Source organism: Phaseolus vulgaris, chromosome 6 (assembly GCF_000499845.2).
Source record: "Phaseolus vulgaris cultivar G19833 chromosome 6, P. vulgaris v2.0, whole genome shotgun sequence".
In the NCBI taxonomy this organism is placed as follows: Eukaryota; Viridiplantae; Streptophyta; class Magnoliopsida; order Fabales; family Fabaceae; genus Phaseolus; species Phaseolus vulgaris.
In genome coordinates, this window is record NC_023754.2 from 22,356,745 (window position 1) to 22,377,210 (window position 20,466).

The 20,466-nt window shown below is 33.7% G+C and overlaps 3 protein-coding genes across 5 annotated transcripts; 1 reads left to right on the top strand and 2 right to left on the bottom strand.

Annotated features, from left to right (window-relative positions):
- Positions 1-971: 971 nt before the first annotated feature.
- LOC137831922 (dof zinc finger protein DOF2.5-like) lies at positions 972-2,983 on the top strand. 3 transcript variants are annotated; one of them, XM_068639828.1, is made up of 2 exons: positions 972-1,168; positions 1,746-2,983. In XM_068639828.1, the coding sequence occupies exon 2, from the start codon at positions 1,768-1,770 to the stop codon at positions 2,530-2,532; it is 765 nt and encodes a 254-aa protein (XP_068495929.1). In that variant the 5' UTR covers positions 972-1,168; positions 1,746-1,767; the 3' UTR covers positions 2,533-2,983. The 3 variants fall into 3 exon arrangements, with proteins under 3 accessions (XP_068495929.1, XP_068495931.1, XP_068495932.1); XM_068639830.1 differs by having other exon boundaries at positions 1,158-1,490; XM_068639831.1 differs by having other exon boundaries at positions 1,158-1,264.
- Positions 2,984-7,413: 4,430 nt separating this feature from the next.
- LOC137831921 (protein LEAD-SENSITIVE 1-like) lies at positions 7,414-11,231 on the bottom strand. Its single transcript, XM_068639827.1, has 3 exons — positions 11,052-11,231; positions 10,693-10,917; positions 7,414-8,465 (listed from the first exon to the last, which is right to left on the bottom strand). Exons 2-3 carry the CDS (start codon positions 10,784-10,786, stop codon positions 7,783-7,785), a joined length of 777 nt encoding a protein of 258 aa, XP_068495928.1. The 5' UTR covers positions 10,787-10,917; positions 11,052-11,231; the 3' UTR covers positions 7,414-7,782.
- A 3,168-nt stretch (positions 11,232-14,399) lies between these two features.
- On the bottom strand, positions 14,400-20,390 carry LOC137831923 (bifunctional fucokinase/fucose pyrophosphorylase). Its single transcript, XM_068639832.1, has 6 exons — positions 19,717-20,390; positions 19,100-19,464; positions 17,972-18,098; positions 16,887-17,885; positions 15,381-16,114; positions 14,400-15,006 (listed from the first exon to the last, which is right to left on the bottom strand). The coding sequence occupies exons 1-6, from the start codon at positions 20,276-20,278 to the stop codon at positions 14,614-14,616; spliced, it is 3,180 nt and encodes a 1,059-aa protein (XP_068495933.1). The 5' UTR covers positions 20,279-20,390; the 3' UTR covers positions 14,400-14,613.
- Positions 20,391-20,466: the final 76 nt, after the last annotated feature.

The following is a 20,466-nucleotide window of genomic DNA, read 5'->3' on the forward strand; positions in this document are numbered from 1 at the left end:
TAGTGGTTAATTAAGTTTGCAACTTTTGTTTCAGCACATTTTTTAGTTGTTAATTGATCAGGTCAGAAAAGTTGTCGAGTTAAATGAACACTGAAGCATTTGAAAATAGCATAGACAAGATAAAAGAAAAAAAATGAAGTTGAGAAATGACCTTAGAAGAGATTCGATTGATTGCATTCTATTAAGAAAATGAAATTTTAAACTTAAAAACTTATAAAATTAATTAATTTAATGTGATGTCAGTAATCATTTATATATTTTATTCTTAATTGGTATGTAAAATTTAATATATTTATAGTATTTTTATCTTTAATATTTATATTTATGTCGAGATATGTAAAATTATATATTTATAAATAATTCAATATTAAGAATGAGTGATGTAAAATTAAATTTTTTTTGTTAGAATATTTAACTTTATAAAAGTTTTGAACCTACTTATATATATTATTATATATATTATGTCAAAATTTATAATGTATAAAACTATATATTTATATATAATTTGTGACTAAAAATTAATAAATTTATTATTAGAATATTCAAACTTTATAAATTTGATTTATAAAATAAGATTTAAACTTACTTATATATATTTTATCTTTAATCATTTGAGATTTTCAATAAAATCCCAGTATGTACATACGAAAACATGAAGAAAGTTTATTAATTTCAGCAAAAACTTCTCTGATAATTAAAGAAAGACCTGAATAAAAACATTCAAATACATTAATCTCTTTGATGAACCTGAAAATCACATCTGTTGAAAGGTGGTCCTAGATTAGAGAAAAAGAAGGTTTGACAATTGAAGCATTAGTGAAGATCTATATCTTTAAAAAAGGAAAAAATCCACCGATGACCACACTACATACTCATTATTCCACCACATAAAATTAAACAAAAGCAGACAAAAAGAGATAAACTTGGAATTAATAGGAAAGGAAAAGGAAATTGTAGACATTCAAAAATTAGAGGGAGTCCTAAAGGCTAAAACATCATTAAAGAAGAGGAATTGCAAGTATAGTCAAAACTGACACATTTCTTCTCAAACTTTATTTTGTTTTTCGATTTTCATCGTCCATAAAGTAATAAGCCAGCAGATAAAGCCATCCCACAACCAAACTAAAACATTCTTTCTTGCACTAAAGCGCAGCTGCAGACAAACAAGGTGAACTCTTTCTCTCTCTCATATCATCTTCGTTGCTTTTCTTTGTCTTTTCTCTCTGAACTATTCATGGCTACCGTTCACTCGGCAACCAGGATGGTTGGTTTTTTCTCATGTCTTTTGCTTAATGCACCAAGTTTGAGCTGTTCATTCCGAGCTTTAGTTTGCCTTAAAGCTCACACGAGCATGAGGTTCTATTAGATTTAAGATTTGTTTGAATCTTTGTTTTAAATTTCTAGCTATATCAAGGAGAAGGTATTCATGGCATGAGGTGCAAAGTCCACCGTATATTGGTCTCCTATCTTCTCCTTTTCTACCAAAAAAGGTTACGATCAGATCCTAAACACAAAAAGCGCTGCAACTGCTTTAACTTTTGCCCTTCTTTACCTTCTTCCTCGTGTGATAATTATTGTCAAATATATATAGCAGGGTTAAAAAGGATTTCTAATTTGTTATCATTATTGATTCGTTAAGTTTACTCATTCCTGTTTTTGTGTAATGAAATTACGATGTCGTGCTCTAGAAATTCTTTTTGTCAGGCAAGAACATACGTACTTATAGCCTCTTTTGCGTTTGTTAGGAGGTTGAGCCAGTGAGGAGACATGGAAGAAATAGGTCCCAATTCATGCGCACAGGCATCGTTAGAGAAGAAAGCAAGACCACAAGAGCAGTTGAATTGTCCAAGGTGCAGTTCAACCAACACAAAGTTCTGTTATTACAACAATTACAGCCTCACACAACCAAGATACTTCTGCAAGACTTGTAGAAGGTATTGGACAGAAGGTGGTTCTCTCAGAAACGTTCCCGTTGGAGGTGGCTCCAGGAAGAACAAGAAGGCCACCTCATCAAAGGTTCCTGACTTGAATCCACCAAGCCTCTCATCAGTCTCGGCTATTTCTTCCCAAAACCCTAAAATGCAAGGAGTCCATGACCTTAATTTGGCTTTTCCTGCAGCTATGGACAAGTATCATGGCATGTCTCCATATGGTGAGATGCCAAAACTTGAAATTGGTGGTGAGAATAATACTGGTCACCACCATAGCCCTTCTTCTCTTTCACCACCTTATGGCATGGTGTCCAGGGGTTTGAATCCTTATGCTCCTAATCCCTTCATGACAAGCTCAGATTCACTTTACACACCCAACTATCCCATGCAAGAAATTAAACCAAACCTTAGCTTTTCAGTTGATGGGTTTGGAAATAGATCACATGGGGTTCAAGAGAACGGTGGTGGCGGGAGGCTTTTGTTCCCTTTCGGAGACATCAAGCACCTTTCTGCAGGTGTTGAAGTGGAACACAATAAAGAACAAGGAAATAATCCAACTGGATACTGGACTGGAATCATCGGTGAAGGGTCATCATGGTAATTAAGGAACGGACATGGATAAAACCAGCATTGTTTTCTTTATCTTCACTCTTTTCTTTCTATCCTTTCTCACGTGAATCACTATGATCTATTTGTTTGAGTTGTTCAGAACGCTAACAATAGGATACATCTGGTTACTCTGTTTTGTATACATTACTACTACGTTTCTATCGGAACAATGTGAGGATTTTATAGCTCATCTTGGTTGTTTTTCCATTTAGAGAGGTAGATAGAAGAAGAGGTGAATATAGGGTCTAATTTAGTCCAGGTCATGCAATAGCCTGTATTCATGAATTCTTCTGTCAGGAGTAGAGATATATGATATGACCTTTATTGATGTATGCATGCTTTCAAAGATTTGGTCGAAATGACTTTTGATGATTAAGGAAAGACTCAGATACTCAAGTTTGTAACCATAATTATACATGTATTGGATTGGTTGTGTTGTGATAGTGGTTTGTGTGATCTTTCCTATTTCTATTACTATTTCTATCAGTGTCTGCAAAAACTAGTGGGTGTCAGCTTTGATATCTAAATTATCACATCCGAGATTCTTCCAACTATGAAAGCACTTGGTGGAATTATTCGGAAGAATAAATATAAAATGAAAACTGAAAAAGAGAAACAAAAGGAGTATTTTAGCTGATTTGTAATGCAAGCTTGATCTGTAATTATGTATTTATTAGTTAAGCGCATGCATTTGAACAGCACGGGTCAACATATATTTAATAAATTAAGTTGTTCAAATGAAGCTTGAAAACTTGATTACCTGCCCCAACCAAACACTAATTAACCTAATAATACCATCAATGGACAACCATTTGCTGGTTATTTTAGTTGGAAGAGGCAGAACATATTATATGGTTTATTCCATGAGTCATGAGTAATGATGTCCTGTGTGATCCATTACCTGAATTTAATCATAGTATGTGCAATGCAAAGAATGAAGAAAATTCTGAGGAGCCCACATTGTTTGGGTGTTTCCAAGATGGGACCCACAAACATTCCCTGGGTCAAGTGGAAATCATTTCATTCACTAAGGTCAATGCTTTCACATGTCGACGACTAATTAACTATTATTTTTTCGCCATCATCGTTCATCATTTTCACTTCCAGTAACTTCAATTGGCAGACAAAGCAACTTTTGTAAACATCTATGTCTCTCTTTCTCTTCTTCTGCCATAGTCTCCTTACCGATTTCTCCTTTTGGGGTGTACCAATATATTTTCAAAATGTTCTTTCAACACGTTCCCATTTTTTCCCCCAAGTTCGAGCACTCATAATACACCTGATAAGAGAGAAGGAAAAAAAAAATAACAAAGAATATTTGTGGAGATCAGATCCTCAAAACGACTTATTAAACCCTAAACCTAAACTTATTAACGTATTTTAAATAGATATAATTCTTTACTATTATTCCCTAAAATCAACCAAAAATGTTCTTTCTACACTCATCTCATTTTTTCTACCCTGGATATCGACACGTTATAATAGACTTTATTATAAGAGAGAAGGAAAAAAAATAAAGAACAAAAATGCATTGGAGAAATAAAATCCTCGCTCTAATTTAAATTAATATAATTTGTTACAAGTATCGTTCCCCAATTGATTTATTTTTGGTGGGTATAAAGTTTTTAGGGTGGTGTCATGAGTTTTCTTATTTCTCCTAGATGATTTTATGCAGTTTCGATTCCCTAAATATAACTAGGTAAAGAGGTTGGGTTTGGACCTTTTTTGGAGTGTAGATTGATCGTCGATAGTTTATGTATAATTGAGATATTTTAAAGTATTTCATTTTAATTTAATTTATTCATTTGTTAATAACAAATAATTAAAATTTAATATACTTATACTCTTGAGTAATTTTTTGTAATAGAAAAAAAAAATATTCAGTAGAAAAGACAAATCTTCATACTATTAAAAAATGTTAATTAAGTGTTGAAAATATTAAAATTTTATATTTATCGATCTATTTAAAAATGAAAAATCCTTTGATTTATTTAGAAATACACACTGCAGTAGATATTTTTTAATATTTATGAAAAGAAAATATGAAATTAGATTTAATTTTACACAAGTTCATGAAATTGAGCAAAAAAGGAATTTGTAGAAGTGTTTGTGTGAAGAACAGTAAACATAATAATACAAAAAAAAAAGAGTAATTATTAGTGATAAAGAACATTGAAAACCGGGAATATGGATTAAGCTTATATTAGAAAAAAGTTTTAGCTCCAAGGGACATGCAAGTACATAGAAAGGTACTGCAGATAATGTAGGTATCTTATGATAGTGTATACATAGAACTTGTTTCTCTGTTAGGGTTACAATGTACGTATAGGTTTATGCTGAAAACAGATAGATTTTAGGAATGTGACATCCTGAATATCTCTATTCATTTATGTTTTTGGTATATATCTTTATACATGGACTGGAACATCATAATGTTCCATTTAAATATTATTATTTATCCATAAAAAAATGACTCAAAAAAGTATAAATAAATCAATGAACCTAACCTAACTGTCAAAAGAAAGTTTCCAAAGAGACAAAAGTGTTTCTAATTCATTTTATTGCTAGATTTTATAAGCTGACCCTAACTAAAAGGCTGTTTTTAAAGGCCAAAATACAAATATAATTTTATAATCCCAATTAAAATAGAAAATTGAAATATTCTGATTAATCTCTTAATTTCTCATTAAATATTACAAAGTTACAAGAAAATTATTAAATAAAAATTAATTTAAAAAATAAAAAATTATTAATTATTATATATTAATTAAATTATATATTATTTTATAAATCAAAAAAATTATTGATGTCTAAAATTAATAAACTCTTTTTATATTTTATCAAGGTTAAATTAGTCTTTATAATGATTGATTTATAATCTAATTAATATTAAGTATTAATTTAAAAATTAATTTCATTTATTATTAATAATATAAATTATTTTAAATACTATTATTTTTATTTTTATTAAATAATATATTTTTATTTAAGGATTTTCTAATAGGACGTCTTACTTAGGAAAAAGAAAGTAAAAAATAGTAATAGCATAATCAAGGAGATAAAAGTATATAATTTTCTAAGAAAAAAATTATATATGTAAAAAATATATATAATGCACAAATATAGTTAACACATGGAATGGGCTATTTTTCTAAGATTAGCTTTCACTTTTAGAAGTCACACAGTTTTAATATTATTTGAAAATGGTGACAGTGTAATGAGTTGGTACTCTCATAAGAAAGGTTAAGTGGTGGCATTCAAAGACGAAGGCAATGAAGAACAATGTGTACATAAAAAAGGAAAAAAAATCTAAAATTATATTATATCCTTTTTAAAGCATTTTTGTTTACTTTATTTCCATCTTTTGTCTTTGATTTTCCAATACTTTTTTTTTCCTCTTAAGAAGACTATAATATCATTTGGCCCAAACCCTAGAAATAATGCGTTCGGAATCACACTGATACAAAAGTGATGTTCTATTTCGATACTTAACCTATGTTTATATATTCTTTCAAGTATTTTAAAAAATTGAAGAAAAGTAAATTTTTAACTTTTAAAAAAAATCATATTAAATTCTTCAAAAGTGATTTTAACTTGCCCATAAACTATTTTTTTTTTAAATTATTCTATTTGTTTTCTTATTTACTTCCACCATAAGTGTTTCTAAAGAAATCTATTGAAAATACTTCCTAGGTACTTAATATAAGACAAATTTTGAAAGAAATCATTGATACTTTTAATAGGATATTCTATAATTTCTACATAACTTTATATTTATTTTTCTGGTCTAGTCTATTATAAGTATTGTGTTTTTATATTAATAGGTAGTGAGAATATAATTTAAAAGTCATTAAGAATGAAAGTTAATTTGGTATATATATTGATAAAATATTTTTAAAAGTCAACTACATTAATCATTTTCAGTGGTGTAATTATATTAAAAGTGTCTTATATTAAAGATCAAGAAGTAGACATTAAAATTGTAAATTTTGTAAAGAGGTGTATATGTAAATAAAAAAGATCAATTTATACAATACTTTTTATTAAAATAATTTTTTTATTTCTCTTTTATATAAGTTACCACGTCTCATAATTTTCTTTCCTTTTCTGTTTCTTTTTAATTACCATATATATAGTTTATTATACAAATCATATTTCTCAATTTAAATAGTTTAGAATTAGTTTCAATAAATTTGGACTAACGTCTTAGCAATTAAAAGGGATGTCAACACTAAAAATAATGCACAATCAACATTGGTATATTATTGAAAAGAACATTCATATAACCGAGCAGATGAACTTATGTAAAGTTATTTCAGATAGCATCTCTTGATTCTTATTCAGGTGTTTGAATAGAATATTAGTGGGTTGAAGTAACTTTTCATTAGAGAAATTTGAGCTCACATTAAAAGTTGTTTAGAATTGCTTCATTAAGAAAATATTGTTCATTAAGCAAGTTCTTAATTATCCTGCTGATAGCTATTTTCTTCTTCAAAGGTTAGTGCATTTTATTTTCCATCACTGTCAATTTCAGCTTTGTTTGACTTCACATCACAGTGACAGTCTTGTGAGGGGTGTCGGTGGTGCCATAGACTAAGTGGAGACTGAGATGTTTTGGAAATATTTTAATATAAAGTTTTTAGATATCCCTAATTATAACTGTTACCAATTTTATTACCTACCAACAATTTTTTACTATTATATCATGAACCCATTTGGAACAGAGATGCGGTGCATATTAAAAGCCGCCTCCTACCAAACACATAAAAGTAGTCCTGGATAAATTAAACATTATCAACTTTCAACACAAAACTGTGTTACCATATCATTAAAAATAATGAATATCTTCATAGTAGAGAAACACTTAATAATGTGTGAAAAACATGATTAACAATATAGCATAAATATAATCAAATGTGATTTTCATGTCGCACAAGATTGTTCAATGACTATTGTAGGCAATGTTGCATTATGGGCAAATAAAAGAAAAATTGTCTCAAAGGAATACATCAGATTATAGTTACTACTACTGTAAGTAATATTATTGCAAATTCATCTCATGCACAACTTGAATAACTAGACAAACACCAATTATGGCAAGGAATAAGATAGAAACCATTCAGTCTTGTCTTACAGAAGGTGTAACATGCATGAAGACACATCTGCTATGAACTGGTGTATCAAGAAACAGTGAGGCACGAAGTAGCTTCGTGTGCGTATAAGAACGAAGTGCAATGCTAAATCATGTGGTAGTAATCTGTCTGTCTGAAGTTTCATTTTCAGCGACCTCCTCCTGAGGACCATTCCATCCAAGGTTTACAGCCAAATCTTCGACTGGAACCTTAATCACATCACTTCTGACACCAATGTCAGTTGCATATCTGCTCATGCAGTACATTCCTGCTGTTACAGTAGCAACACCAACAGGACTTGGCATTAACAACTTGAGGGGAGAAGAAATCATTGCAGCCAATGGGGCACCAATGATAGAAGAAGCTTGGCCACTTCTTCCAACCCCTTGACTGTCTTGTATCAAAAGACCTGTTTTGCAGTACAGGGCAAAATCCTCACAATTGTTCTGAAAAACATCATAATTACCAAAGCCGTTTTGAAGAAGATACATTGCTCGATGGATAACAGTCTCTGATGGGTCGGATGATGCAGTAGTGCATGTGCCACCCCTTATTCTGGTGAGGAAAACAGATGATGAAACTTCATATTCAAAACAGTAAAGAGATCCATTTCGAAGGAAGCAATCCAAGCAAGAAAGAACTACGCCACTGTTTAGCTGTCTGAATCCACAGTCAGGAAAGGTTGGACATGGGTTGGATGTTGGATCATCCAAGTTTGATGATGTCTCAGCAATTGACTTTAAGTTTCTTTCAGGTCTGAAATGTACAACCTTGCTTCCCCCAACAAAAATGCCTGCATGGTATTTAGATTTAATCAAAGTTAAATTTAAGCTTGATCTTTTTTTTTATCAGCAAAGAATGAATAAAATTAAAGGGAGCATTTGGGTGATGTTTCAACACTTGTACAAAACAGTTTATACGGCACACAGCTACCATGGTATTCCCATTACACAAGAAGAAACAATCCCCCCGCCCCCCAAAACCTGCCTCTAAGAGCTCCAAAAAGTCTAAACCAAAAGTGCCCTGGTACAAAATGCCAAAACTCATACCCATACAGTTCTGTTTTCATAGGCAAAAATAAAATTTAAGCTTGATTCAATATACAAGATTTTCTAAATCCATTCTGAATTTAGTTAGATGCCATATATCTTGATCAAATTAACTTGAATAAGCGGTAAACTGCAGGAAGGGTTGATACTACAAAGCAATATCATCTCACATCGGGTTCTTACAAACTGGAAAGCAAACAGTAGGGATTTGCCTTCAAACTAACAAAATCAAACAATGACAGATATTCTTCATCATGGATTTCGTAAGGATTAGAAATAAGCAAGGAGGTCTTAGCAACTAAAGCTGAAAAGCTAAAGTATAATTGACCCGCAGCATACACTGAGACAGTGTAAAAGAAATGTGTTATACATGATGTAATGCAAAAACAGAATGATGACTAGTTGTTTATTAGTAAGAAAGCACAGCTCAGCTTCCCTTTCCAGTGAATCGTTCACTCATTGCTGATATAATTCGCATTGGTCATAAAATAGAGATTGTTCCTTGAATAGTAAAAAAATAGTATTGATCTTCATGGAAAGATAAATTCCCTAGCTATTTAGCTGCATCATCTACCTTGAAAACTTAGAATGAGAGGTATAACTCTACAAAAAGAGTAACAAAATACGGAGGCATATAAAGAAACATTTAAATAGACAAACACGTGATATTTCAAAAAATAATCCAAGCATTTGGCAGAGAAAGAAAAAGATCAAACTGATGGCAGGGTTAACCCACCTACAATGTTAAGAAAATAAGGAAAAATAAAGACTAAGTAACATAAAATTCTAATTCCGTGATGCCACAATCAACAGTCTTCTACGCAGAGAGTAATGACCCCTGAAACAGAACTTCCATTGTCCAAAACCACTATAAGGTTTTCATTGAACTACAAACTTATTTCTAGAAACTGTAAAGATGATTTGTATAGTAGCACAGTTACTATCATGACATAGGCACAGTATTTGTTCCATGACAAAAGTTCTCTCCCAAAGGTACTAAATTAGATTAATTTAAGTGGAATCTGAATGATACTTGCTTCATACTCGTCAATCAGTCCATATGAACATCTGCAAATGATAATTTCATTCATAGTTACAGGTAATTATGCTGAATTTCAAACAAATAAAGTCCGATTTACATCGAGTGGCAAGAAACCTTAGTTTAATTGAGAGCTTTGCTTCCTCGCTTTAACAAAGAAAAAGAACAAAAATCTTCTACCTACATACCTCTGCTTACAACTGTGTGCAGAGAATACTTAATCTTTATCAATTCAACCGTAGATAACTCCTAATCCAGGAAAATAAATTCATAATAAATTTGCTCAGATTTCATATGACCAATCCCATACACATTCTGCTTTAAAATGCCAATTTGACACGGTGTTGAATGTTTCCAAATTATTGCAATGCCTCCTAAACATAAAGCTTAACAAAATATGTTCATTGTGCCAATGCTAGCAGCATATGCACAAATAAAATGAGTCCGAATCCACACACCAGCGGGTAAAGGAACCAAAATCAAACGACATGGACATCAAGAAGAGTAGGAGAAACAAAAGGGTCACGGGACCCAGCAAACATCACACGAAAACTTAAACATTGAAAGAAGAAAAAATAAATCCTCTCCAACACCCATCAATTGAAAGTCAAAAAAGAACAATTTTTTCTTACAAATCACGAAACCCAAATTGAATTGACAAAGCAAAAACAAACGCTTTCCCCGTGGCGTTGGACGGGGGTCCTTCAACAACATCACTATCGACCCACTTGCAATTCTGCAAACACATCATGCATATTTTTTCTAAAACAGAAAAAGGGCAAACAAAAAAAAATACAGAGTGCAGGAGGCGATGCAGAAAACCCAATTGCTGAAAGTTAGATCACAGAAGCCACATTTCAAATAAAAAAAAATCCAAAATTAACAAAAAACGGAATTTAATTTTGCGAAGAAAAAGAGAGATTGAGAAAGACCATGATGAGAATAAGTGAAAACAGCTCTGTAGGTGTAGATGTGGTCGCCAGGCTTGATCTCATATCTCTCCACCTTGTTAGAAATCAGACCCATTTCTCACTTTCACTCTAAAACTTGCCACTGTCACCGTAACACCGCTCCAAGCTTCAGTGGTTGTAGCATAGCAGAGCAGAAAGAAAGAGTGCCACTTTTGTTATTATATTGGACTTGGCCCCACACTAATCCTAATTATTCAACAACAAGAATATTATTTTATTGTTCTTCTGAAAATTAACTGAAAACCAAACGTAGTAGTGTGTGGATATGGCAATCATGGTAACCTTCTCCATCAACTACTCTCACCAATCCAAATGCTAACCTTTGTTAAATGTTTGTTTCTGTGGCACCTATCGATAGCGACGATGGTGATGATCATCATCACCATCATGGACTATGAATGGATGGATGGTATGATGGTGATTAATAATGATGGACCTTTGGCTAGTTTTTGTTTTTGGACTCTTCTCCTAACTGTTGACCCGGTGTGGACAACGGTGTCGAGTTACTAAACTATTAACGTAATACATGAATAATCCTTGAGGGCAGATAGATAACGTAAACATATTTGAAGTGGCAATTTTGCTACTCATAAATCTTATTTAATTGTTTCTTTTATAAGATACAAGTAGTTTTGCTTTTGCACTTGTGAAATTTCTTTCTTGATTTACGGATTTAAATAGAAATGCACATGTCACGATTATAATTTTTTTCAGTGGAGTCTCCATATATTTCATGAGTTTAATTTTGTTATGTGAAGTTTACGTGCATGCAGACTTCACTTTTTTTCTGTTTCCATATTAAATGAGTTTATATATATGATTTTTAATTTTAATTTAAGAATTTAATTTTATAATCATTAAATTTATAAATATTATCAAAAAGAGCAAAAGCTTGTGGGGATCTGGATGGTATAAAAGTTCGTAGAGGACCCTATCATAACACACTTGTTTGTTGACGACAGTTTTATGTATTTGAAAGATAAAGAGATGAAGAGTAGTAGCCTTAATATGAAAAGGCTGCACATTAAGCCATTAACATGGCAAACACGAAGATTTTATATGATGCTAAAATGAGCTTGTAAGTTAAATAAGTCATTAACATTGTTTTGGGAGTCTAAAAATGTTTGGGCACGAAAAAGTACTTGGACTTGCCATCTATTATTGGGAGGAAGAAGGCTGTGTTCAACTTCCTTGAAGACAGGGTGTGGAAGAAAGGTTAATAATTGGGGAAAACATTTATCAAAAGTAGGAAGAGAGATTCTTGTGAAGTTTGTGGTCCAAACAATCCTAACTTGCTATATGAACACTTTTCTATTGCTTGAATCCTTAGCCGAAGACTTTACAGAGGATGATGAACTCTTTTTGGTGGGGTTGAAACCAAAGCAATGGTGGATGAATAAATTGGATCAGTGGAAACAACTTATTGTGAGGAAAGAATGCATAAAAATGGGTTTCTGACATCTCCATGTTTGGGAAGCAAGGTTGGAAATTATCTTTCGACCATGATGATGTAATATCAAGAGTTCTAAAAGATAAATGTCACCCAAAAGGGGTTCTTCTTGGAGGTAGTTTTGGGCCATACTCCAAGTTCTGTTTGTCATAACATCCATACTTCTAAGGTATTTAGTGGTTAGATGAGGTTTGAGTGCGCTTAGGTACAAAACTTCTGGATAGAAGCAGGTCTAGGTCAGTAGAATAGCAGAAAGATTTGTTGATGTCCTCTTTAGGGTTTTGGAGGTTACACCACTAGCTACTATAAGGAAGGTGGCCATGCTCTTATGGTCCCTGTGGCGGAGAAGGAATTGCAAAATCTGGGAGGATAAAGCATGCTCACCTAGGGCTGTTATTCAGAACGCAATGGAGAAGTTGACCCAGCGAAAAAAAATGCATCCAAAACAAGTGTCTGCTACTTGCAGAATGGTCATTGACTCTTAGTAGCCACCTATGGAGGGCTCCTTAAAATGCAATGCTGATGCAACTTTGTTCCCTTCCCTTGTAAGATATGGAGCGGGTTTGTGTCTACGAGTCCAGTATTTTATCCAAGCAAAATCTCTACACTCTGAAGGCAGTGGCTTGCATGGAAAGCCATCACTTGGCTAGCAAGTCTGAACTATAACATAGTCATTATTGAGCTTGTTTGTAAAGTTGCTGTAGATGAAATTCAAGGTGGGTTAACACTTTTTTTTTATTAGGTCTGTTCATAAACATGCGTATACAGAAACCTAGTTATTTCCAAACTTTGAGACGAGTTTTGTTAGGAGACAAGCAAATCATGCAGCCCACCAACTTGCTAGTGGCACCATTTTGTTAGTTGCCAAGTTTTTTATCACATGCCACACTGAATCTACCTAAGTTATCCAAAAAGAAATAATATGAGCTTCTTGAGTCAAAAAGAGATATCAATCAATACAATGTATTCTTAAAAATAGACTGAGAAGTATTGCGTGAATTTCATAAAAATTATAAGAAGTTTCATAAACAAAAAGTACTATGTTAATACTTAATATGTGTTTAAATGTATATTTTAACCAGACTTATAATCCTTTAATATAAATTCTATGCACAAATAATTAATATTAATCATTAAAAATATATCTATCTAACTACCATTTTAGAATGTATTATTGATTATATTTTATGGAGTTTGATTGATGTATCAGTATTGCAATAAAGTATCGAATTTTACATGTTGGATCCCAAAAAGCAACATGGCTGGGAAGAAAAAGTGAAGAAGTTTCTGCAGCAAAGGAACCCATGGGACTTTGGATTCTTTGCCACATGAACAAGTGATACCCCTCCCTCCCTTTTAACCCTTTTTATCACTCTTCTTTTTCACGTCACTGCTTTTGTAAAGAAATAATGAATAAATGGCAAAGATGGAAAATGATTAACACGTTCTCTGTCACTCTTTAGTGTGCAACAAAATTATTAAGGAAGCTCAACTGGTATGTCTATTACTGGTTATTTATGTCAAGTATGATTTTCCGTGGATTTTCTAACTGTTATTTTAACATATATCTGAAATCACAGCTCTTACTTTTACGATTCCTTAATAATTTAAGATAAGCTTGCAGTTTGAAGTGAGAGAGAGACCATATCCATAGGCTTGCAGTGTGACCATATCCAAAGGCACCTCACTTCTCAATGACCATTCGTCTCACTAGAGACCAAGCAAGAAAAAAATTATTCTCAATTTCGTGTTTAGTTTGCATCCTTCATGTTTGTCATTGCTATATGTAAAAATTAATGGATATTGGATATCTGCTTTGCTACGTATTTGATGACAGGCAATTAAACAATCACAGGATACATTTCAATTTTTTATTATGAGAAAATTCAGTACAGAACATGTCCTTGGAACTATCAATCACTCCGTTTTTATTCCAGATTTGGCTCAAGATTTGGCAAGGTGAAATATGAAGTAAATTGTACATTTGTACATCCATTTCTATAGGCATCTCCTCACTTGAAATAACAAATTCCTATTTCTGTGTTATTCCATTTCTCGTTCTGTTGCTTCGCTATAAATTCATAATCTGATGGTGTTCAACATGAACCATACATTAATGATATTCTAAGAATTTCTTTAAATTTTAACTAGCAAATATTTAGTGTGTTTGCAGATTTTTTTTTTATTCAGGTAAAATACAAAAATCACAAGTTAAACATTTAATATTATAAATAAAATATACTAATTAATTCCTTAAAAATAACATGTTTTGTTCAGTAAGAGGGAATACATTAAGAGATATAATCATCCTCAAGATAATGGACCCCGATCCAATATACAGAATAGAATATACAAAGAATGGAAAAATAAATTTGATAAAAAAAAAATACAACTGTCTAACACTAACAAAATATCGGTATTCATACCACGTATTATAGGAATATCTGCCAATCATATATTTTCACGTCAAAATGTTTTTCATGTTCTAGTCTGTGTCTCAGTTCCTTGGCACACTGTATATCCTTGGCAAGCAACAGAGCAAAGCCCCCACCACCAGCTCCAACCAGCTTGTAGCCACAGCAGTACGGAGAGGCAAAAGAAAACAGACTATCAACATACTCGTTGCTGCAGTAAGGGTCAAGTTCCTGATGCAATCTCCAAGCTTCTAGCATGATATCACCAAGTTCATCTAAGTCACAGTTCATCAAAGCTTCTCTCCCAATCTTTGCTAGTTCAACAAGGCGTTTGATACTTGATACAAGAAGATTGTCACGGCGAAGATATCTAATAACCACCTTCTGCAATACCTTATGTGCAAGTCGAACCTACCAAAAACAGTTTAACATACAATAGAAATCAAAGTTAATTATAGTTGTTATTGAATTAAATGAAGAGAAGCGGTAGCTACAAAATTACAAAACTGACTAAAATTTGAACGTTTTGTGATAAGACTTAGCTGTTGTTTGTATAAAGAAAGGAAACAAAGCAAAATAAATAACACATCCCACATACAAATGATTTCCTGTATGCCATCAACAGAAAACACAGTTACCCAAAGATCATTAGTTGCAAGATCAACTTACTACAAGCTTATAGGTAATATCAGATGGCAAATAACACTGAAAAGAGTCTCTTTGATGCAGAGCTCTCTGTGTAGGAATACCAGATGTATATTTCTATAAACAAACTGTTTACTTACTTGACCAGTAAATACCACAAGAAGTCTTTGCTGCAGCTCGGAAATTAACTGAGGGGAAGCCAACAGGGGAAAAACTTGAAGCCTCAAGGGAATTCCTGGAAAGCTTGAAGTACATTTAATCCCAGGGTACAAACCTCCTATCTGGTCCTGCCAACCACCTCCTGTACCCATAAGTTGCTCCAACACCAAAACAAGTCTAGCAACATTCTCAGTGCTGTCATCCCCATCAATTATCTGGAGAAGGCATTTCACCACTGTAGCAGCTAAGATACTAGAGGTACCCAATCCACTGCCACGGGGGACATTGGCCCATGTTTTGATGTGCATGCCCATATCTACAAGAATGTTATCATGAATAATTCCAGTCACAAGTAATGCAGATTTGACCAGCCGAAATGGATCGTCTCCATCAAATGGTGCACAAATAGATGTATAATCTTCAACAAACAACTGGTTATCTGCATCATCGGTAATTAATATTCCTTCTGTTTTAGTTGTCTCTATGATGGTGCCAATTGGTGACGAACCCTCCAAGCTTATTGCCATATTCAAAACACATCCAGCACGCTCAATGCTCCATGGAGGAGTATCACTCCAACCCCCAACAAAATCTACACGAACTGGTAATTCTACTTTAACCTTTCTAGGATGGAAAGACCGATGAATGCAGCTATTGTGATTGTTATTCTGGAATTCCTGACCGGAATGGCTACCAGGAGACTCTGATAAATGTTCTGCAGAAAAGACAGGTGAAAACTTCATATTTCTAATTTTGTTGCATGAGTTAAGAAGTAACGGTCTTGTTATTCATAATTTCATACACATATAAATTAGTGGAGAGTATATATTACAAATAGTGAAAAGACTAACTTAAAAGAAGTTGTTACCAATCTTTTGGCGTCAAATGATCCAGAATAGAATTAATTATTCTTTTAGATACTCTATTCCAGTATTTTGAGAGGTAACAATAATATACAGAGAGAAAACACTTTGAGAAATTAATATTACTCACCATGAATTGCACATAGAAGCTAAATTCCTAACACTACATTAATTGATCTTTGTATTAAAATTGCGCATTCTTCTTAAAAATAATCACCATACTTTACATTTCCATTGATTATTGTGAAACCAGCAGGTAGTTTATAGTTTATAGTTATACTAAGTGTGCTAATAAACAATATCGTGGAAAAGAAATTTTGCAATATACTGTGCCTTTAAAGTTAAGTAGCCTGTGGAAAGCAGCAAATGATCCTTACTTTTTTTAATATAATTTAATATTGCATTCTCATAATCATTTCTCTAGATAACTTATCCTATGTTTAAAAATCATTAAATGAATCGTGTGTATTTTCTCTGTTAAGTTGAACAAAAGTCAAGTCATCAAGTTGTTCCAAGATTCCTCCCTGTTCTCCCACCAAAAAAATTGAATGCAAGATAGATGCCGTAAACTGTTTGCAAATTTGTTTTGAGAATGGCATCCTGGGACATGATTAAAACATGTACCTTTGAATCCATATCGTACTGCTGAAGCAGTTTCATTAGCCACAGCAGCCCAAACTTTGGGCTCCAACTCACATGCTGTCTCTTCTTCATTGCAAGCACGAAGAAGATCAACTTGCACCTGGTATGCCCGACTTTTGGGAAGTATATTAGAGTTTTGCTCCCGAACAATGGGGCACATAGCTAGGAAATCCTTACATGTTTCAATTCCAGAACCCTCTTTTTGAAGAATTTCTTTACATAATTGTGACAAATTGCGCCCCAGCATGCCATAGCTGATGCAAGCATTTGCAATTCCTGCTGCAAGATCAGCTTGGTGATTACTAGAATCTATGCATATTGTTGAAAAATCAATAGATCTATGCAATTCTTCCAAACTGATGCGCCGAGAATATCTCCACAAAGTAAGCATGGATTCACATTTTTCATTGGCTAAGCCCATCAACCACATTGCAACCTTCATCATTTGAACATACGGAAGTATGGGGAATATTTTTGAATTCCATAAATATTTTTCATCAGGGCCTGCAGAACCCCATAAGTCACTTTCTTCAATACCCAAATCATGTAAAATTTTCTTCCAAGGTTTCCCACAAAACGTACCATCTTTAGAGAGTGAACTTTTGGGGTTATCATGAAGGCCACAATATACTAGAACTCGCTCCCTATTTCCAATCAATGGAACCTCCCAAAGACAATGACGATCTGGAAGCATGAACTTGATTGAATTGTTGTCAAGAGGTATATTGACACCAACCGCTATACATAAGGAGCCAATATGGATTTCACCAGAAATGGATGAATCATATATGAGAGAATCTTCTCCGATTGAGACGCCGGGTGCAATTTTACTAGAAAGAATAATAGCAGATGCCGTAATGTCAGATGCAGTGGTTGCTGGAATAGAACACAGATGCCTTCTACCAACCAGTTCTGAGCCAAAACCACTGAGGTGATCTAAAACTTCATTTGAGGTTCCAAAATGCAAGAACAACAAATCATCTGAAATGGAAAAATATGAGTTTTAGTACAGATAGATAAGAGGAGAAACACAGATAAAGATAACATTGCAATTAGGCTTGACATACAGGCACAGTAGCTGAACATCTTCCTGTTTCCCAATTTATTGACTAGTTCTTCACCCAAAGGACGCTTTCTTAGCCACTCATGCTTTGCTGGTACCCAGGCAGCAACCAGATCTTCATATAAACTCATCTACACAACAAATAGTCTGTTCTTAGATAAAATACCTCCATTGTTCTACAAATGAATTAGACCACCAAGTGCTTCAGTAGGAACAATTGCGCAGATTTCATGCTATTCAAATAACACTATAAATTAGTTCTGTCAATTGTAATGTACTGCTCATTTGAAGAAACATAAACAAATGAATAGCAATCTATCCAGAAAGATCCAAACGTTAGATAACCAAACTATCCAAATGGGAAAAATAAATAAATAATCGTTAAGTAAAAAATTTTAAATTGGAAAGAAAACCTAGCATTATAGCATGGTGCCGAACCAAAGTAACTGCAGTAGGACCTAAGAACCTGGGTCAGAATTTCCAAGCAATATTGTTACATAAAAGGATTAATAGAGATCTCTCGACAACAATGCATTCGTATAATTTACCTTCACATTTTACCAAACAAGTTTTGAGATCCTTGCGTCACAACTCTAGAGAAAATTTTATCTAACCAAACTACGCAAAGATATGATTGACACTGGAATGAATAGTAAAGAGTCCCTGGTGTATTTATAACATTTACAAATTTATAATTTGTTTGCCAAAATGGAAATTAGTGTATGAAACGGAGTAGCCAATAGAACAGCATCATGCTCAGTTATTGGATCATGTTGCAGAATGTAAGAAAAAAAAAACAAATATGAGGAGGATACCACTTCCGATCATGTTAGTCCATATATATACAGATTTGGAAAGAAGTCTTTGCAACAGATATTAAGTCCCGCGTAATTATATCTCTTCTTACATTAAATGGCATTCTCGACCTTAACAAATAGAACAAAATGATTCAATTACAAATATCCATAACATAATTATTTTTGTAGTCAAATAAACTTATCTCTCAAATTGTTTTGTATCATATCCCTGTGTACACATGCAAAACAAAGAATTTATTAATCGTTACTTTCTTCTCTTTTCTTTTCCATCTCTAAAACTACAAAATATGTTCATAGTAAACAACTTAGTATACCTCATGTTTGCTCTTTAGGAGCTCTGAAATCATTTGCTGACAGGAAGATGCGAGTGTAACAAGCTCCAACCACGCCTTACCTCTAACTGTTATTATTCCAGTATCAAGAAGTGTTCTACCATCAGCTAGAATTGCCTTACTTTTAACTAGCTCATCTACAGAAGGTTTCTGCAGGAGATTATCAACTAAACTGACAGAATAATTTTGAGTTGAATGTTCAGTTTCAGCCGCAACTATGACTCCATGGTTTGCAGCAACATCAAGGGTGATTGGAACAGTGATGATACAGGAAGTGTCCATAGGAAGAGACACGAGGGATGCATCAAAACATGGGAGAACATCACCAGTCATGGTTAACATTCCACCTGTGAGGATTGAAAGAATTCTGTGAGTTAACAGTTTGAACATCTTAAAACACTTTTTGGTCATGTTTAATCACGTCACATGCAAAAACTATTTAACTTTTTGAATTACAATGCATAAAATGAAGACAAGAGCTGTTTTCGAAGTAAAAGTACCTACGATAACTGAAATTCAAGCATGTACATAAAACTATTCCAAATAAGCCCCGATAAGAGCTGTTTCAAATGTGTACAGTATATGAAGTGATGAATAACCTTCATTTCCAAAAGCTTGTCTTGCACAAGAAGCAATAGCAAGAATATGGTCGAAGAGGAGGGGAACGGGGCCATCAGGGTCATCGGCAGCCAAATAAGGAAGTGGCAGGAACACCTTCCCCATTGGGTTTGCCCACGGCACCCGTTTTGAATCACCTCCAGCATGGAGCAAAAGTATGTGCTTCTTCTCCAAAACAGAAACTGCATCGTCACTTCCATTTCCATTTGTCGGTGAGATTGAGTGACGGTAGTGGAGGGCGAGGGCGTGGATGGCATTGAGAGTGGCGGCGCCGGATCCGATCCGGCAGCCGAGAGGGTCGGGTACGGCGAGGGTGACGGTGGTCGAGGAGATCCGACCCATGCGTTTGGCCCGCTCCAGTTGCCAATTGTACAATTGAGCTTGTTCGGGGCTAGCGGCAGTGAGGACAATGGCATCCCAGGTTGGAACCCGAGAGGGGTGTCGGATCGACAACCTCAAATGGTACCATGATTTCCGCAGAAGGGAAACCAAGTCCTCCTTCTGTTTCACCCTCCACCACCTCTTTCCCCTTTCCCTCTCCATTCTCACTACCTCCAAGTTCCAACACTTCCACTCACAGTGAATTTGAACAAGAAGAAAACACAAGACCAACAAATGAATTACATGCCTGCTTTTTTCTCTCTTCTCCTGAGAAAATGACAGTTTCCTCAGAAAATAACACCCAGTGATAAAAAAAAAAAAAATAATGGTAAAAAGGTAATTCTTTTAGT